Here is a 19320-nt window from a genome sequence, read left to right on the forward strand (position 1 = left end):
TCTGGTTTCGTGGGTCCGGCCACAGCTCGGGCTTGCTTCTCTGCAGGGCCCGCTCCAGCCCGAGTGTGTTTCCAGCAGGGACTGGCAGGAAGATGGGCTCCCGGGGACTGAGACTGGTGCTGGCGTGCTGCCTGCTGCTGGCCTTCGCCTGTGGCCCGGCGCTGGGCCGTGTGCCACGTGGTCTGCAGGAGCAGGAGGGGACCGAGGAGCCGCTTCTGGACCACGCTGAGAGGTGAGAGACGGGGAGGGGCAGAGCAGGAGCTCGGGCTCGCTGGGTTGAGCCTGGGGTCCAGGGCACCCCAGGGGGCTCTTTTGGGGCTGGATGCAAAGGAGCCACAGCCAAGGCTGAGGAAGGGTCCTTGCAGACACTGGTCCCGGAGAACAGACCAGCCATTTCTCCTTTCAGTGACCCCCAGGCCTTATCTGAAACTGAAGACAGTGACCCACCTTGTTCTAACCCCAAAGGGATTGGGTTTCTGTAAGGTTTCGCAGCCACATCCTTAGGTAAAGACTTTCCCCAAACCCCAACCCCGGCCCTCCATTTGTCCTTCTATTCTAGCTTTGTCCTTCAAGAGTATCTTCCAGGGCTCTGAGTGCTACTGGCAGGTAGGAGGCAGGGATGCTGCCGTGAGCTGGTCCGGGGACCCTGACCATCTGATCAGGCTGCCGTTGGGAGAGGATTGCTGGTGGTGGCTCTTCTCAGAAACTCATGAGTTTCTCCTGAATGGCATCTTCATGGATATGACCTTCGATAATATAGAGACTTCAGGCTATTTGGAATATTTTATAGGGATGCACAAAATGCTTAGGATTGCTCGTGAAACTGTCATTTATCAAATGTGAGGTCCTAGACACCTGGGAGATAAGCTGATGCTTTGAATTTCTTCATTATTTTGAGTTTTGGGCTGACTTGATACCCAAGGCTTCAGGCTATCTTCAGAGTGCGATGTGGACGTCCATCTCCTCCCCCTTCGCCCCTGCCCCTCCCCCTCCTCCTCTTTCCCCTCCTCCTCTCCTCACTTTTCATTCAATGAACACTGAGTGCCTACCACTGACCTGGCCATCTGCTAGGCACTAGGGGACATGCACGAGTGACAGTTCTGGCCTCACAAACATGACCACAGCAGGGAGTAGGCTGTTGGTACAGGTATGCCCACAGTGCTGGGGGTGGCGGGGGAGGGGGAGAGACTGAGCAAAGGAGTGACCGCGTCTTGAAGGATACCCGGGCCTGGGGAGCAACCCAAGTGCAGAAGGAGGGTGTGGCTGTGCCAGGTGGGTTTGGGTAGTGGAGTTGCTGCCGGAGGGTGGGAAGGGGAGGGGAGATGAGTCTGATGGGGAAGGGTCTCTTCTGAACTTAATCCTACAGGGAGTCATGAGGGATTATCATGGCAGGGGTAGGGACATCATGGAGAGGTTTCAATGTGATGACTTTCCAGAAAGAACGCTGGAGGAGGCAGAGAACAGGATGAATGGGAGGTGTGCAGAGAGGCGGATTCCAGGAGAGCGGTCAGATGGTAATGGTCCCCCAGAGATGGGGAGGCCTGAGGGCCCAGCTTCTGCAGGTACCTTGGTGGGGGGGACTGACTGCTCAGGACCCCATGATTCTCAGAATGTGGTGGCGAGGCCAGAGAGGCCACCTGAATGAGCTTGAGATTCCATTCTGGGCGACAGGTGATGGTGCCGTGAAGAGGGTTTGGAAAGAGAAGGTTCCAGGGGCAGAGTGATGGGCCAACCGACACTTTTGGACATACCACCTTTGTGGGACTTTCTGACTCTAGGCAGAGACTTCCGGCTAGAGGTGGGGGTCCATCTGGGAGTCTGGGGCTTGTGGGGCCTGAATTTAGGGGGTCCTAAATTCCTGGATTATCTGGGGTTTATAAGCAGGAGCAGAGGTCAAGAAGGAAGCGGCCATTGAGATGGTGGGACCGTCTCTGAGATGTCAGAGCTCTGGAGCCTGGAGCAAAGAGCGGAAGCCAGCAAGAGCACGTGCGGCGCATCCCGGTGCCACAAGGTGGCAGCATGGAGCCGTCAGCGGCCACCCCGCCCAGCGGTCCTTCCAAGGGTGGCTAGTGAACAGTACAGTGGAGTTTCCAGCGGCCGCCGCTCAAAGGAATCCTGAAGGTCTAGCCGAGCCCCTTCATATAGGAATGAGTGAGCTCAGTGTCAGATCTTCTAGAACCACAGTTGCATGAAGGGGATCCACAGCTCCGCCACACAGTATCTGAAACCCCTCCCGGAGGGGCAGATCTCTCCAGGCAGCCTCTATCTCGCGGGGCCCTCAAATCATTGCTGTTTTTGTAGCTACTGTTTCCATTACGAGTACTGCTGTGACCAGAAGGCAGAGGAGCTCTTCCCGAAGCTTCATGTAGGGTCCCAGAATTCGCCCACAGCCAAGGCTGTCCGTGCCCAGGGAAGCAGATAGTCTGGCCTGCCCGGGACCGAGGTGGACCAGTGCAGGGACACCAGACCCTCTGGCAGCAGGAGGGAGAGAGAGGAGGTCCCAGCTCGGAGAGCTCACGGCTTTCCCTGTAACGCCTTTATTCCCTCAGGGATGAAGAAAACCATGAAAAGTACAGCCCCAGGCCGGGCGAGGAGGCCCCTGCTTCCCAGTGCTTTCGCTGCTGTGACCCGGGCACCCCCGTGTACCAGGCCATCCCCATGCCACAGATCAACATCACCATCTTGAAAGGTCAGACGGCTGCAAAGCCACCAAGGGGACCTTCCCCTGGGAGGGGGGGGTGCTCTGTTCTGAGTGGGGAGGAAAGGCCCGGGTCAGGGTGCATGAGGCGGGGGCACAATGGCTCCCACAGGGCCGGGCGCAGAGGCGGGCTGTCCTCTGGAGGGCGAGGAGAAGCAAGTCCCACCCGAGGCTCTGCCCCCTTGCCAAGAGGAGAGGCTGGAGAGAGGCCCGACGACCAGGACAGGAGGAAGGTCTCACCCTGGGGCTGCGCCTAAGCTTCTGTAACGTTTGTTTAGAGGCTGGGTAGGCCCCGCGGCCCAGATAACCCTGCGCGGGCCTGCGAGGCCTGAGGGGAGCTCGGGGGCCGCCCGACATCTGCAGTGCGTTTGCTCCGAGTCGGCCGTGGGCCTGGCCGCAGCGCCTGCTGCTTTTGGACAAACCCATATGTTCCCTTTTCTTTGCCAGGACTTTCCAGAGGGGAAAAAAAATGATAGCCTCTGGATGAAAACAGAACAGTCCTTATGGTTGGGTCAGCTTGCCTGACACCGCGTGCTTTCCTGTCCCTTTAGGTGAGAAGGGTGACCGGGGAGACCGAGGCTTGCAAGGGAAATATGGCAGGACGGGCTCCGTGGGCGCCAGGGGGCACGTGGGCCCCAAAGGGCAGAAGGGGTCCATGGGGGCCCCCGGGGACCGCTGCAAGAGCCACTACGCCGCCTTCTCGGTGGGCCGCAAGAAGCCGCTGCACAGCAACGACTACTACCAGACGGTGATCTTCGACACGGAGTTCGTGAACCTCTACGGCCACTTCAACATGTTCACGGGCAAGTTCTACTGCTACGTGCCGGGCGTCTACTTCTTCAGCCTTCACGTGCACACCTGGAACCAGAAGGAGACGTACCTGCACGTCATGAAGAACGGGGACCAGGTGGTGATCCTGTACGCGCAGGTGAGCGACCGCAGCATCATGCAGAGTCAGAGCCTGATGCTCGAGCTGCAGGAGCAGGACGAGGTCTGGGTGCGGCTCTTCAAGGGCGAGCGGGAGAACGCCATCTTCAGCGACGAGTTTGACACCTACATCACCTTCAGCGGCTACCTGGTCAAGCCCGCGGCGGAGCCCTAGCCCGGCGGCCCCGCGGCAGCCCTTCCCCGGGCCTGGCTTCCCTGCCCCACTGCCCCAGCTTCGGCCTTCCGCACGACGCCCTGCACGGGAGGGGAAGCGAGAGCGGCTGCGCTCCCCGGCCACGCGGGCTCCTGGGCGGGCTCAGCGGGCGGGCGCCTGCGAGGATGAGGACGGGCCTCCAGCTCCCCTCCGTGCGCATATCCTTAGGCCGCCACATGGCAGGGTGTCCCAGAGTCATCCTTGCTCCCAGGGCCGGAAATAATTAGGGAAATTCTAAAGTTTGTGAAAGGAGCAAAGTAAGCCATGTGGGAAAAGGGAGGTGTTAATTTTGCCTCTCCTCCAGCCGCACTGGCTTCCCAGGGAGGCTGTTCTCGAATGAGCTTGCATGTTCCAGAAGACCTGAGGTAGACAGATGCTGTGGGCCACCGGGGAAGGGGTGGAGGGCGTGGGGACCCTCTTAGGCCACGTACGAGCCTTTTTGGGCAACAGCTGGACTGCCATCCATATCGTGGGGACGTCACGGCCTCGCCCATGGGTTCAGCGGGTCTTTCGGAGCCACAACGGCGAGGGGGTTTGGGTTGGGGTATTGAATGTCAGCTCTCAGCCCTCGGCCCTGGTCTCTGGGCTGAGAGAAGCAGCCTGCTTGCTGGAACCCACAGACTCCTGACAGCAGCAGGGGACCTCAGGAGCCCCTGGATCTGCTGATGTTTCTATGAGGAGCAAAGCTCAGTACAACCACGGCCCAGCCCTCCATCCTGGCCTGGCTCTGCTCCACTCCCCCATACTGCCCAGGAGCCCCGCATGGGGCCTCCATGCCTGGCGCCCTGGCGTTCGCTCTTTGCTCCTCCTCCCAGACGGGTCAGCTACGGAAGGCACTGGGGCCTTCGTTTTGTAGCAGGGTCATGGTTATATAATATTTTCTACAGAACCTCCTTGCACACCATCTCAGAGTCCTGTTTCCCAGGGGGGTTAACACTCGGCAGCCCCAGTGCTCTCCCCCAGGCCTCTGACCAGCAGCCTAAGACAACACGGGAGGGGCTTCCTCTGGGCCCCAGAGCAGGGCAGAGCCGGAAGGGGCTGGAAGGCTCCGCCTCTACCTGTCTCAGAGCCCCCGTGGGGCACCATCCCTCTGACCAGGAGAGAAGACATGTCTCAACCACTGGAGTCAGAACCCTCTCTCCGAGGTGGGGTGTAGATGTGCCCAAAGTGGCTGCTGCCTGGAATTGGTGCTCTAGCCTGTGGCTGGCTTTGGCCGGGCGGCCCTTCTTGCCTCTCTCTATTCATACCCAGGGCCAGGGTCCCTCTCCTACCTGCTTGGGCCCCTAAGCCCCTACAGGAACCTTCCTTCCCACTGCCTGGTGACCCTTGGTCTTGACCCATCCCTCTGCTCTCCCTGGGCCTGGCCACTGGGTCTGGGGTCTGCACCATCCTTCCCTCTGAAGGACTTCTGCTGGTCAGACTTGAAAAATGGTGTTTCTGGCGTGCTGGTGAGCAGAGTGCCCGCCTGCTGCTTTGTGCTGTCCCAATGCTCTTTCAGAAAACATTAAACTCCGAACCACGTGTCTCAGCATCACGGCCTCCTCAGTTTCCTCCTTGAACCAAATCCTCCTCCTTCCTCTCCCCATCCCCGCACCCCACCGACTGCCTGTTGGAAGCCTGGGGGCCCGCAGCCTGGCTCCGGGGAACATGGATAGCCAGCGGGCACAGGCTGGGCCCCGAACTGCTTCGTTCCTCACGGGAACATGTTTTACAGGCTCAGCTGGACGTGGTTGCGTTGGGTGCCCTGTGCTTAGCGGAGTCGGCGAGCGGCGGGCAGGAGGTAGGGCTTGGGCGAGGGTGCCTGTGTCCCGGGGCTGCCGTAACACACCGCCACAAGCTGATGGCTCGAAACAACACACATTTACTCTCTCGCAGCTTTAGAGTCCCAATGTTCTAAACTGAGGTGTTGACAGGGCCATGTCTCCTCCCAAGTCTGTAGTGAAGGAGTCTTCCTTGCTTCTTTCAGCTTCCAGTGGCCCTGGTGTTCCGTGGCTGGTGGCTGAGTCTCTCCGATCTCTGCCTATCTCTGTCTTCACGTGGCCTTTTTTCTCATGCCTGTCAGACCTCCCTCTCCTTTCCCTTAATAAGACACCTGACATTGGATTTAAGGCCCGTTCTAAATCCAGGACAATCTCCTCTCAAGATCCTTCACTTAATTACATCGGCACAGACCTCATTTCCAAGTAAGGTCACAGTCACGGGTCTCGGGGGTGAGGACTTGGACATACCTTTTGGGCAGATATAATTCAACCTACTACAATGACCTACAGACTTGAATATACCCACCAATAGCTTCCTTTATGCTCAAGCAGTGATGAGCAGATGTTTCTTTCTCTTCTCTCCACGGCCTGCCAACTGGGTTAGTGGCCAAGGCCCCTGCCCGATGGCCAGGAGGCTGGCAACAACCGGTGTCCTCCTTTTCCCTGGTTCTAGGATCAGCCGGTGCTCAGCCTTGGGCTCGGGCCAGGCAGGAACAGGCAGACACTGCAATTTTGCTCTCCCTCAGACAAAGCGCAGGCACCATGGACAGAGCCGCGCCATCCATGGAAGGAAGTGCCTTCTGCGCAGCGGGGAGGAGGGGCTGAGGGTATCTCCCAAAGACGCATGGAAGGAAAGGGTCAGCTTCAGGCAAGGGCCTACTGCCTCGGGGTACAGTCACAGAGACGTCGTAACACCTGTTCTATCGCCCACCATGTCACTACAGGGATGAGGGGGCACCCGCTCCGGAGCCCACACAACGTCCTCTCTCGCACTCTGAGCTCTCCCCACGCCCGGTCCTTCCTGCCGCTGTCTTCCCAGTCCCTCCCCGATTGCATTTCTCACTCTCCAAATATTTACCCTGCTCCTGCTTTGTGGTGCTAGGTGCTGGGGGCATCACAGCAACTAGGATGCGGTACTTGCCTTCCAGAGGACTTTTCAGGGATGTTAACTGCAGTCTGACATGCACAGAGGCTTCTCAGAAGAACTGCACACGTGGCACCTAGTTATCTGCTCCATCCGACTCCCCCCCACCAAACTGTTTACTTTGCGTAGGCCCCTTCCCCTGTGCCCTGACCTCGCTAGTAAGGAATTGACTAACCATTTCTGGAAAAGACCTGATAAACTCAGTTGCAAAACAAATACTAGTGTTTTAGCAAAAGGGCTTAGAAATAGCCGATGACTCAGCCGAAGGAGAGAACTGTTTACGCTACAACTTTCAGAAGGCTCCGTGGCCAGGGGTGGGAATGGTGAGGCGTGCACTCCCCATCCTACGGGGTTTTTGTGTGTGTGTGCACACATGGGCGAGAACACAACAGTATGATGGCAAACTGGGCTTTTGGGGCCACAGTAATGAGAATAAAATGAGACCTTCTCCCAGATCATGAAAAACAACAACAACAACAAAAAGGTAACAGAAAATAATAAATAAAACAAGATGCCTCCGGATGTAAAAGCACGGAGCTGGATCCCTACCTTACACCATATACAAAAATTATCTCAAAGTGGATCAAAGTTCTCAATAGAAGGGCTAAAAGTACAAAATTCCTAGATAAAGTATGGCTATAAATCTTCACGTCCTTGTATCAGGCAGTAGTTTCCTAGATGCGACACCAAACCCCAAGTAACACAAGGGAAAATAGATAAATCAGACACCACCAAAATATAAAATTCTGGGCTTCAAAGGACATGACCGATAAAGTGAAGGGACAGCATGGAATGGGAGAAAATATTTGTAAATCGTAGATCTGACAAGGGACTTATATCTAGGGTATATTAAGAACTCTGACAACTCAATAGTTAAAAATCCCAAATTACAAATAGGCAAAGGGTCTCAATAAACATTTCTCAAAGAAGATTGACAAATGACCGCTAAGCACATGAAAACAGGCTGTCTCATCAGCCACCAGGGAAATGCAAGTCAAAACCACAGTGAGGTACAACTTCACGACGAACAGGACGGCTGTTTTCAAAACGACAAATGTCGGCAAGGATGGAGAGAGGTTGTCACCCTCGGACTTGGCTGGCAGGAATCTAAAATGGTGCAGCCACTTCGGAAAACAGTCTCGTGCTTCCTCAGAATATTAAACATAGAGCTACAGGTGACCCGGCGGTCCCACTGCTAGGTGTATCCCCAAAAGAAATGAAACCATTGTAGATAAATGTCCTGGGCAGCATTATTCACGATAAAAAAGTGGAAACGTGGGCACCTGGGTGGCACAGCGGTTGGGCGTCTGCCTTCGGCTCAGGGCGTGATCCCGGCGTTATGGGATCGAGCCCCAACATCAGGCTCCTCTGCTGTGGGCCTGCTTCTTCCTCTCCCACTCCCCCTGCTTGTGTTCCCGCTCACTGGCTGTCTCTATCTCTGTCAAATAAATAAATAAAATCTTTAAAAAAAAAAAAAAGTGGAAACGATCCAAATGTCCATCGGGTGATGAATAAATGAAAAAACGTGGTCTGTCCATACGATAGAACGGTACTCAGCTGTAAAGAAAGTATGGACACCTGCTCCGGCACCGATAAGCCTCAAACCCACGAAGCCAAGGGAAAGCAGCTAGTCACAAAAGACCACATAGTACGTGATTCCATTTATGTGAAATGTCCTGGACTGGAAAATCCATAAAGACAGAAAGTAGATTAGAGGTTTCCAGGGGCGAGGTTTGGGGGAAGGGAGTGAGTGCTAACAGGGACAGGGTTTTCTTTTTGGAGTGACAAAAATGTTCTAAAATGGGTGGTGGGGTGGTCACGTAACTGTGTGAATATACTAAAACCATGGACTGCACACTTGAAATGGGCAAATTGTATGTTGTGTAAATTGTATCTCAGTAGTTACAAACACACACGCTCACACACATACTACAATGCCTTGCCCTTCTCTGTTGAGGCCTGGGGAGTCCCGGAGCTCCAGACAGGCGATCTTCAGAGCCAGTCTCATTATTCTGGGCGTGGCTCAGGGAGGGTCAGGGTCCAGGGTTCAGTGAGGTGGGGTGGGATCGCCAGGCTTAGTTCTTCCAAGAGCATTATTTAACAAGCATTTTGGAAACCAACTGTTGGATGAGATCACACAAACGCAGGAGGCTGACTCAGGTGCCAAGGGAAGCATTCCAGAAGGAACAGCTAATTGAGGACCATGCCTTTCTCTCTGATGTCCCCACACAGCTGCAGGAGGGCTTGGAAAGGCGAAGTGACCTCAGATGCCCTACATCAGCTGGCCCTGGTAACCAGCTCCTCCCAGGGCAGAATGGAGCAGAGCCCACTTCTCTTTATGCAGATGGTCAGGCGAGGACAAGAAATTTCCACGTTAGAGATTTTCACAAGTAAGAGTAGAAGTTTGTATACTCTAGATAACTCGGAAATCTCCCTGCTTAAAGATAAGAAAACGTTCCAACCGTTCAATTGAGATAGCCACCAAGTGAGCCGGCCACTCGGTCCGAGAGCCTCCTCACTAAAAATATCCAACAAGTGTGTATTGCACGCTTGCCGTGGGGGGGGGGGGCTCACAGCAGCATCATCACAATCAAGCGTTAGCACCGTGATGCTTGCTACATTTGAGGAGATAAAACTAAGACACGGTTGTGGCGGAGAACTTGAAACTAGCACTCATGAATAATAATAAATCAAAGGGAACGTCCAGGAGTGAGAAACGGAAGAGACACGGAGGAGCGTGCCAGCACGTTGTGCAGAGCTGAAGGGAAAAATCAACGACTTAGAAGATAAATCAGAAGAAGATATTCAGAAAGGAGCATGGAGAGATGCAGGGAGGGGAAATACAGAGCGGAGAACATATCCACACAGGGAGAAAGCCCAACGTGTGGGTGGCTGGCGTCCCGGAAGGGAAAACAGAAGAATGCTACGGAAACGGTATCTGAGAAGAAAGCGGCTGAGAATTTCACCTGATGGATGGAAGTCACGAAGGCACAGGCTCAAGAAATTCAGTGAATCACCAGCCGCAGAATGAAAGCATGGGCGCAGCCCGCACGGTCGCGGTGGGGAAACCGTTACAAACCAAGACAAGGAGGAAAGCTTGACCACAGGAAGGGGGAAATGTTTTCTTCCCCAGGAGCAGTAATGAGCCTGACAGCTGACCTCCGGAGAGAAGGAGTGGAAGCCGAGTGAGAGTGGGATGGCATGTGTGAAGGACTGAAAAGTCATAGTTGTTGATCTAAAGTTCTATTCCCAACGACAGTATAAAAAATAAAGATGGTTTCAAGCAAACAAAACTTGGGAGCCGTTGCCGATGGCAAACTGCACAAAGTGAACGTGACCCCAGAGGGAAGGTCAGAAACGCAGACGTGAACGACAAAATGGTACACTGGGTGGTAATTCTAAACAAACAGTGCCGGTGTATATTAAAAATTATGTCTTGGGGGCATCTGGGTGGCTCAGTCAGTGAAACGTCTGCCTTCCGCTCAGGTCATGATCCCAGGGTCCTGGAATCCAGTCCCGCATCGGGCTCCCTGCTGCACGGGGAGTCTGCTTCTCCCTCTGCCCCTCCTCTCACTTGTTCTCTCAGTCTCTCTCTCTCTCTAAAATAAAATAAACAAAATCTTAAAAAAAATATGTCTTGGGAAATAGTCTGGAGTTTCCTGTATGACCGTAGAGGCAAGAAGGCCCCTCTGTGCCCTTTCCAAGTTCCTAAAACCCACAGAATCTGTGAGTGTGATAAGAAGATGATTGTTGAACTAGTTTAGTTTGCTTTATCATGCACGAATAATGGGTCTAGGGATACACGGGGTTCAGGCATCCGTCATGCATACCCTGTCTTGGCAATAAGTAAAAGTAACAAGTAACATTGACTTTGATAAGTGGAGGGTGCGAGTAGTAGTTTCTGGAGTAACCAATAAATAATAGTAAAAGGGGGTATAACATCCAAGCTGATGTGGGAGGGGATGAAAGTTTAAAAAGCACTCCATCAATTTAAAAATGGCAAGAAAGGAGAAAAACAAGAATGTAGACTAGGGAGGAAAAATATAAAACACTTAGCAAAATGGTAGGTTTAAAACCAAATACAGGGGCGCCTGGGTTGCTCAGTCGTTAAGCGTCTGCCTTCGGCTCAGGGCGTGATCCCAGCGTTCTGGGATCGAGCCCCATGTCAGGCTCCTCTGCTGGGAGCCTGCTTCTTCCTCTCCCACACCCCCTGCTTGTGTTCCCTCTCTCGCTGGCTGTCTCTCTCTCTGTCAAATAAATAAATAAAATCTTAAAAAAAATTAAATAAAACCAAATACATATATGATTACATTAGATGTCAATGGACTAATTGCTCCAATTAAAAGGCAAAGATTATTATACTGGATTTAAAAAATCCACCTACATTTATAAGGGAATAGCTAAAATATAGGACTCTAGAAAGACTGAGAGGAAAACAGTGGAAGGAGATATCTTGCCAGTGTGAATTAGCAGCAAGCTGGTATGGGAGCCTGGGTGGCTCAGTCCATTCAGCGTTTGACTCCTGATTTCGGCTCAGGTCATGATCTCAGGGTCTGAGATTGAGCCCCGGTCTGGCTCCACACTGAGCATGAAGCCTGCTTAAGATTCTCTCTCTCCCTCTGCCTTCCCTACCCCACTCATGCATGTGTGCCTGCCTCCTCTCTAGCTCTCTAAAAAAAAAAAAAACCCACAAAACTATCACATCAGACAAAGTAGACATTAATGCATAAAGCGTTACTAGGAACAAAGGTGGTCAGTCCATGATGATTGCTCAGTCAATTCACCAGGAAAAGAGAAGGTAAATTTAAAGTCTACATGTACCTAATAACACAGACTCAAAATACATAAAGGCAAATGAACTGGAATAAACAAATGCACAATCATAGTGGGAAATTTTAACACACACCTCTCAGTAACTGATAGAATAATCACATTTTTTTTTAAGATTTAGTTATTTATTTTAGAAAGAGAGAGAGTGCGAGTGCCTGCGCAAGTAGAGGGAGGGGCAGAGGGAGAAGGAGAAAAGAGAGGATCTCAAGCCGACTCTGTGCTGAGCACAGAGCTGGACTGGGGCTCAATTCCATAACCCTGGGATCATGACCTGAGCCCAAATCAGGAGTCGGACGCTCAAGTGACTGAGCCACCCAGGTGCCCCTTCGAATAGTCATATTCTTAAAAAAATCAATAAATAGAGGATTTGAGAAATATGGTAAGAAAATCTAACTTAATGGTCATTTATAGAACACCAACCACAAAATACACTCTCTTTTCAGGCAAGCATGGCCTAATTTTTAAAAATTGACCCGGTGTTAGCCATAAAGCAAGTTTTACTTTTGAAGGACTGAATCATACGGAGTATTTTCTCTGCGTATATTCAGTTGTATACTCAAGTATATAATTCAGTGATCCCCATATGTTTGGGAGTTAGGAAACAGACTTCGAAATAACCCATGGATTAAAAAACAAATCATGACGGGGCGCTTGGGTGGCTCAGCCATTAAGCGTCTGCCTTCGGCTCGGGTCATGATCCCAGGGGCCTGGGATCGAGCCCTGCATTGGGAAGCCTGCTTCTCCCTCTCCCTCTGCCCCTGCTTGTGTTCCCTCTCTCACTGTCTCTCTCTGTGTCAAATAAATAAATAAAATCTTAAAAAAAAAAAAGAAAATTAGAAAATATTTTGAAATTAATTAAGATGAAAAAAAAATACCCCACGATGTATCATAACCTGTGGGCTATACTAAAACCACACTTAACGCGCCGCCTTCACTCAAGTATCAGAGACGAAGAACGGCTGAGAATCAATGAAACGAGCCTTCAAACTTCAAGAACTCAGGGAAAGAGCATCAAATGAACCCAAGGAAAGGAAGAGGAAGGAAACAACAAAGATGAAAGGAAAAAACAAGGACATAGGAAGAGAAACAAGGGGAACATCACTCCAGATGCTACAGACACGGGAAACAGGACCTGAATATTGGGGACAATGTTACGGCGACGCATCTGGAAAATGAGACGAAACGAGCACTTTCCTGTTTCCAAAAAACACAACTCCTGACAGTGATGAGGGAGGAAAGGGAAGATCTGAAGAGTCGTAAAGGAATCGGATAGAATCTGTAATTAAAAAGCTTTTAACAGAATCAACTTGTAGGCTCAGATTGTTTTATGAGTCAACTTTTACCAAATGTTTGTGGACAAGCAACCTTCATCTTGCACAGACTCTCCCCGAAAAGAGAAAAGGGCCCATTCCCCACCTTGTTCTAGGAGACAATCATAATGTTAGGGAGAGCGCTGCGGGGAGAGGGGAGTGCGGCCGGTCTCTCTCTTGCTCAAACAGAGGAAGGAGAAAGCTCAACAGCCATGAAGCCAGCAGGAGGACGGAAGACAACGCGTCACAAGCAAACTGGGTTTATTGTGGGAAGACAGGCTTGGATAACATCGTAAAGTCCATGGGTTTTATCACATTAACAGGGACTCACAGTGAACATGTTTGATGAGACTCAATTACCATTCAGGATGGAAGAGTCTCGGTACACCTGCTATGGGCGAGGGTTCCCTTGCTTAATAAAGCACATCTGCGGAAACACCACCAGCAAACACTGGAACTACAGGCGAAGCGTGGCAAGCTGTCTCTGGCGGACTGGGGGCAAGGCAAGGACGCCGCGAGGACACTTCTCCGGCATTGCTTTGGAGGTCTCTGCCTGTGCGGTAAGGAAGGGAAAGTCAATGCAAGATGTGAGGATTTAGAAAAGGAGGAAATAAAACTGCCATTATTCGCAGTCGATGAGTTACACAGAACACCCAAAAGAATGTGCAGATAATTAGTAGCTGATGGATGTAGGGTCAATATACAAAACCGCTGTACCAGCAACAAACAGAAAATGGAAATCTGAAAACAAACACTGAATTCGTTATCATTTGTCACGTAACAAACCACTTAAAACGCTCAGTATCTCAAACAGACCCACACCTCATTGTTTCTCCTGAGTCTGGAGGGTGGCTGGGTGCTTCTTTCTGATGGCCTCGCTGGGGTCCCTCGCTGGGTCTGCGGTGGGGCTGGGGCAGGTGGCCGACGTCGGGCTCACGACCATGGCCGGGGCCCGTGGGCCTCGCTCTCCAAGTGCCCTCCATCCCATCCCCTGCACTCCTTCTTTACAGCATGGCGCTCTCAACACAGGGGGCCAAGGGGACAGGGGCGGAAGCTGCACGGCTTTCTGAGACCTAGACTCACAAGTCCCACCACAGTGCCTTTGGCCATAGTCCACCAGTCAGCCCAGAGAAGTGGGTAATAGACGTCATCCCTTGTTGGGAGGAGGGGAAGAGAATTTGCAGCCATATCTAACCCATCAGAGATGCCACTTACACGCGCCATTTACCTATTGGAGTAAATCTAACAGCAGGTGTGTAGGATGTCTGTACGGAGAACTACAGAACATCATTCAGACAACATAAAATCCAAATCTGTGGACAGTGTGTGGTTCTTGTCCCCCGAGAAGCAAAGATCAAGGCAGGACTGGATGTGCATGGGACTTGTAAGAGTTTATAGCCAGGAACAGCCAGATGGAAGAGATGTGGGAAGGGGTGTGGAGATTCCACGAGCTCTCTGGGCAGGGGTGGGGGGGTACCACCCTCCCAGCACCTCCATGGGCTCACCAGCCCGGAAGCTCTCCCAACCCTGCAGCTCGGGGATCTGCACAGAGGCTTCACTGCACAGGCACGGTTGACCGAATCATTGGCTGGTGACAGTGAACTCAGGGTCAGTCCCTTTCCCCTCCCAGGAGGTGGTGGGGGTGGTCCCAAAAGTTCCAACCCTCTCATCGAGGTTGGTTCCAGGTCAAACCAGCCCCCATATTTAGAGGCTTTCCAGAAGTCTGGGAAGTCAGATTCCCTGACAGAAACTCTGGTGTGGTAGAAAGGGGCTAACAATTAACAAGAGACACCTTTATGACTCTTATCACTTAGGAAATTCCAAGGGTTTAGGAGCTCTGTGCCAGAAACAATGACCAAATATACATTTCTTTTCTTTCTTTCTTTCTTTCTTTTCTTTCTTCTCTTTTCTTTCTTTCTTTCTTTCTTTCTTTCTTTCTTTCTTTCTTTCTTTCTTTCTAGATTTTATTTATTTGAGAGAAGAGGGAGAGAGAGAGAAAGAGAGAGAGAGAGAGGGAGGGAAGGGGGAGGGGGAGGGGCAGAGAGAGAGGGAGAAGCAGACTCCCTGCTGAGCAGGGAGCTCAACCCCAGGGCTCGATCCCAGGACCCCGAGATCATGACCTGAGCCAAAGGCATACTGAGCTTCACCGACGGAACCACCCAGGCGCCCCCCAAGTATACATTTCTTATTATCAAATCACAACATCAGAGAGCCCCAAACAGACTCAAGCACGTATGGACACTGATTTTCCAGAAAGGAGCCCTGCAGAGCACGGGATGAAGGGGAGACTTTCCAAAAACCACAGAATGACTGGGGATCCGTATGATAAAAAACAAAATGGGCCGTCCTATCCTCACGTTGTAAACAAAAATGAGTCCAGCTGAGCTGAGGATCTGAGGGGAAAGGAAAGACAGCAGCACTTGCAGAAAACCGGACGGAGCATTCCATATGTTCATGTCTTTGGGGTAGGGAAATACATTTTGAAAAAGACACGAAAGGACTAATCCTAACAGACAAGACTGACGAATTCTCCTGCAGCGAAATCAAGGGCCGTTCTGGACCGCGCAGAGAGGAGCTAACAGAATTTGTGAAGTATTTAGAACTTGGTGGAAATGTCAGTGCTGCCTATGGAAACCTGTGGGACACGGTGTGAGAGGAGAGACACGTGTTCCCCTGCTGCACGTGTACAAAAACAAGAAGGATTTACAGAGGAGTGAACCAAACTGTCCACTTTTGAAACCAGAAAAAGAACAAGAGAATAAATCCAAAGAAAATAAGAGGAAAGAAAATAAAAGCAGAGGTTAGGGAAACAGAAAACAAACCCAAAAATAGAACAACCCCAAGGGCTGCTGTTTTGAGAAGACGAATCACAGAGACAATCGGCAGCAAAACGCGGCAAGGAAGAAAAAGACGACGACACAAATAAACACATTGGAATTGAAGAGAGGGCATCACCAAGAGATTAAAAACTATGATCAGGAAGGACTTAATACCCCACATTCGAAAACCTCAATGAAATGGACACTTTTCTAGGAAAACATTTATTAGCAAAACTGGCCCAGGAAGAAAGAGAAATCTGAAGAGGCCAAAAACCAAAAAAGGGAGATGACATGTTTAAGACCCACCTCCAGAGGCATCTGGAAGTTCTGTGTTCTAACTACACACACCCGCCCCTAAATGTGCCAATTATCGGCTGACAACCGAGGAGAACATTTTCCTGACCTTAAAGTCGGGACAGCCCTTCTCAGTAGCAGAAAACATCCAGGTCGTACGTAAAACGATGTTAGTGATTTGACCATCTTGGATCTGAAATGCCAATCCTACGAGACACCTTGAAAGAGTTCAAAAGAAACACAGCACATAGGGCACCTGGGGGGCTCAGGCAGGGAAGCGTCTGCCTTCGGCTCGGGTCGTGATCCCAGGGTCCTGGGATCGAGTCCCACGTCAGGCTCCCTGCTCAGCGGGGAGTCTGCTTTTCCCTCTGCCTCTGCCGCTCCCCCTGCTTGTGTGTGCGCTCCCTCTCTCTCTCTCTCAAATCAATTAATAAAACTTAAAAAAAAAAAAAGGCACGCAGCACACAGATATGCTCCGTTTACACATATAGGAAGCAAAATGGAAGTATCCAGGACATGGGACACACTCCCCCAGCAGCAATAGGCAACGACCCAACAGGATTGTCTCAGGAGGAAGAATTCATTTCCAGACGGCCGGCCAGCATTAGAAAAGCTGTGCAGCCTCACGTTAAAACAGAGCCAACCAAGGACGTGCACCCACCAGGGGAGCCCGAACCTGGAAGGTAAGCGGCTTGCGGGGGGCAGACTCACCGGTGCAGGGAAGAGCGTCAACGCAAGGGCCTCTCGGGACTGTGGAGTCTGGAAATGTGCATGGAATCACTGTTAGCAACCCCTGTGTCTATATCTGAAAAAGAAAAACAAACAAACAAACAAACCCTGTGGGTGCCCAAGGTTTATACGAAGACATTCATTTTAACATTTAAAAAATGCAAGCAAACACATGCTTGCCGTGGAAACGGGCACCGACGGGTAGAGGGGTAACCAAAGCCGATGCGTTCAAGAGGCAAGGTATTTAACCACAGTAAAAATGAACGTATTGGAGCCACATAGATCAGCATGGCTCGATTTCAAGAATATGGCTGGGAGTGGGGAAGGCAAGATATGGACGGAGCAGTCTGCACACCATGATACTGGTTTTATAAGCCACACCCCAGGTTCCAGGTGCATACGTGTGTGTGAAAGGACTTCACAACATCTGCAAGGATACAGGCCCGACTAATGAAATTGGTGAAACACAGAGGCATCTCTGATGGACAGGAGGCAGGGAAATTAGCAGGGTGGTGGGTTAAAAGGAACATTAACTTTCTCAGCAGCACTCTACATTTCCAGGAGAAAATGCATGTACTGTGTGCAGGGGCCGGGCAAGGGCAGGCATCCCACGTTTGCCACTTTACTGTCAGGCAGTGAACGCGAGTCCACGGACCGAGCCACACAAGCAGGCAGTGTGCAGGGGAGCACGTCCTAGATTTTATCTGGAAATCCTACAAGGTTAAGGTTTTAGGGGGCCCAGCCAGATCTCAGAGGGGGCTGGAGGCCCAGCAGGGACCTATGTGACCTCAAGGCAGACAGGGGGACTTCTAGGCTCGTCCTGATTCCCAGGGAGACCAGGAGCCACAAGGGTCTGCCAGGAAGGCAGCAAGCGGGAGCCAACACAGGGGCCACAAGACCTGTCCCCCTAGCCTGGAGGCCATGGCTGTGCAGAGGAACAGAAAGGAGAGACCCAGGCATATTTTTGCCCCCAGAGACTGAGCATTTCCTAAGGGCTGGTTAGTATATCTCTAAGAACTATGTTTTGATTGTTAGGATGAAAAGTTTGTTTATTTAGTAATCTGGAAGCTGCAGGTAGGCGCTTGGGAAGAGCTGGTTAAGCACAGACCAAATCAGTACTTCACATCTTCTGTGCTCACCTGATTATAGCTGGAGTGAACTCTGCGGCCCTGCCCCCCTTCTCTTGGCCAACTTCCCAAGGCTTTGTGATCTCTGTCCTCCCTGTGGACCACTGTCCCCTGCTCCACAGTGGCCCGTCCCCCCTGCAGCGTGGCTGAGGCTTATATTCCACAGCCTCAGTAATCACCCCACGCTTGGGGTTCACGGAAGCTCGGGGCCTCATAAAGTTCAAAGTCTGCCACCATAGTAAAGAGGCCCACTCCCCTCGGCTTGAGAAGCAGCTGCAGCCCAGCGCTGGACACTCCCAGCTGCATAAAGGGGTTTTGGTGACGGGGTGAGGAGAGCCTCAGGCTGGCCCAAGCCTGGCCCTGGGGGCCCCAAGCCCTGCCTCTGGCCTCCTTGGACTCCCTGCTTCTGAAAAGGAATATCAACCACCTCCATTCTGACCTCAGTTAGTACTTTCTGATTAAATTCTTCCTTGCAGCTTATCTCTTAACTCCCGCAAAAGACCCTGTGGGCATAGCATCCCGTGGTGGGAACCTAAACTACCCCCTTAGGGTATAAGGACTGCCCCAGCCCCCAAGACCCCTGTGATTAACCCCAAGACAATGATCAGCCTGACCTCGCTGCCCACCTGCAAGTACCCACCCACCTTTGTCCCACACTGTCCTTATATAAACTTGGAAGTGTTTCCAGCATTTTGGAGATGGTCTTTGAGACGCTGTCTTCCCGGTGCTGGCCTCACTGAAATAAATTCCCTTCTCATTTCCCCACCACTCGTCTCTCTGCCTTTGGATTTTGTCAGCGGCGAGAGGCCGAGCCTGGTCTGTTTGGGACCTCAGGAGCCAGGTGCTCGTGCACCATTGGGCGCCACTACACTTCTCCTCCCTGCCTCCTTCCTCCACATGTGAACTGTACCCAGGATGCTGGGGACGGGCCATCTGTGAGATGCCTCAGGCCCTGTGAGCCTGTAGACACTGCAGACACTGGAGCGCGGGTTTGGGGTGTAGAAAAAAGAACACGATGCATTGTCTACCAAAGGTCCTTGCTGCTGGTGACTCCAGCCTCTGTCTCTTTTACTGGGTACAGATGGTCTCTCCAGGGGTTCAGTGATCTCCCCTCCCCCACCCTGCAGAAAAGCTAGTTCTGCCTCAACTTAGATATTCATTTCAATGCTCATCATCTATAAACAGGTCTGCTTTTCATTTTCTTTGAACTGGTTCTAACATCTGTCTGATAGCTTCCCTGATTAAGGAGTAGAATACAGCCTTTATCTCTCGTCCATATTTACACCCGAATGAGAATTAGGATTTCATCTTTTCCTGAAAATTACCTTTGAATAGGGTTAGACGAACCGAGCTCAGCTCTGCTACAGCTTACCGACTTTGTGACCTTCGGGGCATTGCTCTCCTGCAAGAGGGGATTGGTGGGGACAGGTACACTGAGCTTCCGACCCCTGGGCTCCGCGCAGCCGCG

The 19320-nt window shown here is 51.7% G+C and overlaps 1 protein-coding gene and 1 long non-coding RNA gene across 5 annotated transcripts in view; one reads left to right on the forward strand and one right to left on the reverse strand.

Moving 5' to 3' along the window:
• The window catches only part of C1QTNF1 (C1q and TNF related 1), a 20043-nt gene extending 14673 nt beyond the window's left edge, over window positions 1–5370 (forward strand). Inside the window, exons 2-4 of one of the 3 annotated variants that reach the window (XM_019798796.2) lie at window positions 79–232; window positions 2550–2689; window positions 3250–5370. In XM_019798796.2, the coding sequence (XP_019654355.1) occupies window positions 93–232; window positions 2550–2689; window positions 3250–3800 (831 nt within the window). In that variant the 5' untranslated portion in view covers window positions 79–92 and the 3' untranslated portion in view covers window positions 3801–5370. Of the gene's footprint in view, window positions 1–46; window positions 233–2549; window positions 2690–3249 lie in introns of all 3 variants that reach the window. The other 2 variants (XM_002918382.3, XM_011223865.2) reach the window with 2 other exon arrangements.
• LOC105237261 overlaps window positions 1–19320 on the reverse strand; it is a 23990-nt gene extending 4670 nt beyond the window's left edge. The window contains exons 1-3 of one of the 2 annotated variants that reach the window (XR_002142519.2): window positions 19178–19320; window positions 16708–16801; window positions 12431–13436 (exon numbers count right to left, since the gene is read on the reverse strand). This is a non-coding gene — a long non-coding RNA (uncharacterized LOC105237261). Of the gene's footprint in view, window positions 1–12430; window positions 13437–16707; window positions 16802–19177 lie in introns of those variants that run through there. The other variant, XR_855838.3, reaches the window with a different exon arrangement.

This window comes from Ailuropoda melanoleuca, chromosome 13 (assembly GCF_002007445.2).
Source record: "Ailuropoda melanoleuca isolate Jingjing chromosome 13, ASM200744v2, whole genome shotgun sequence".
NCBI classification, from domain to species: Eukaryota; Metazoa; Chordata; class Mammalia; order Carnivora; family Ursidae; genus Ailuropoda; species Ailuropoda melanoleuca.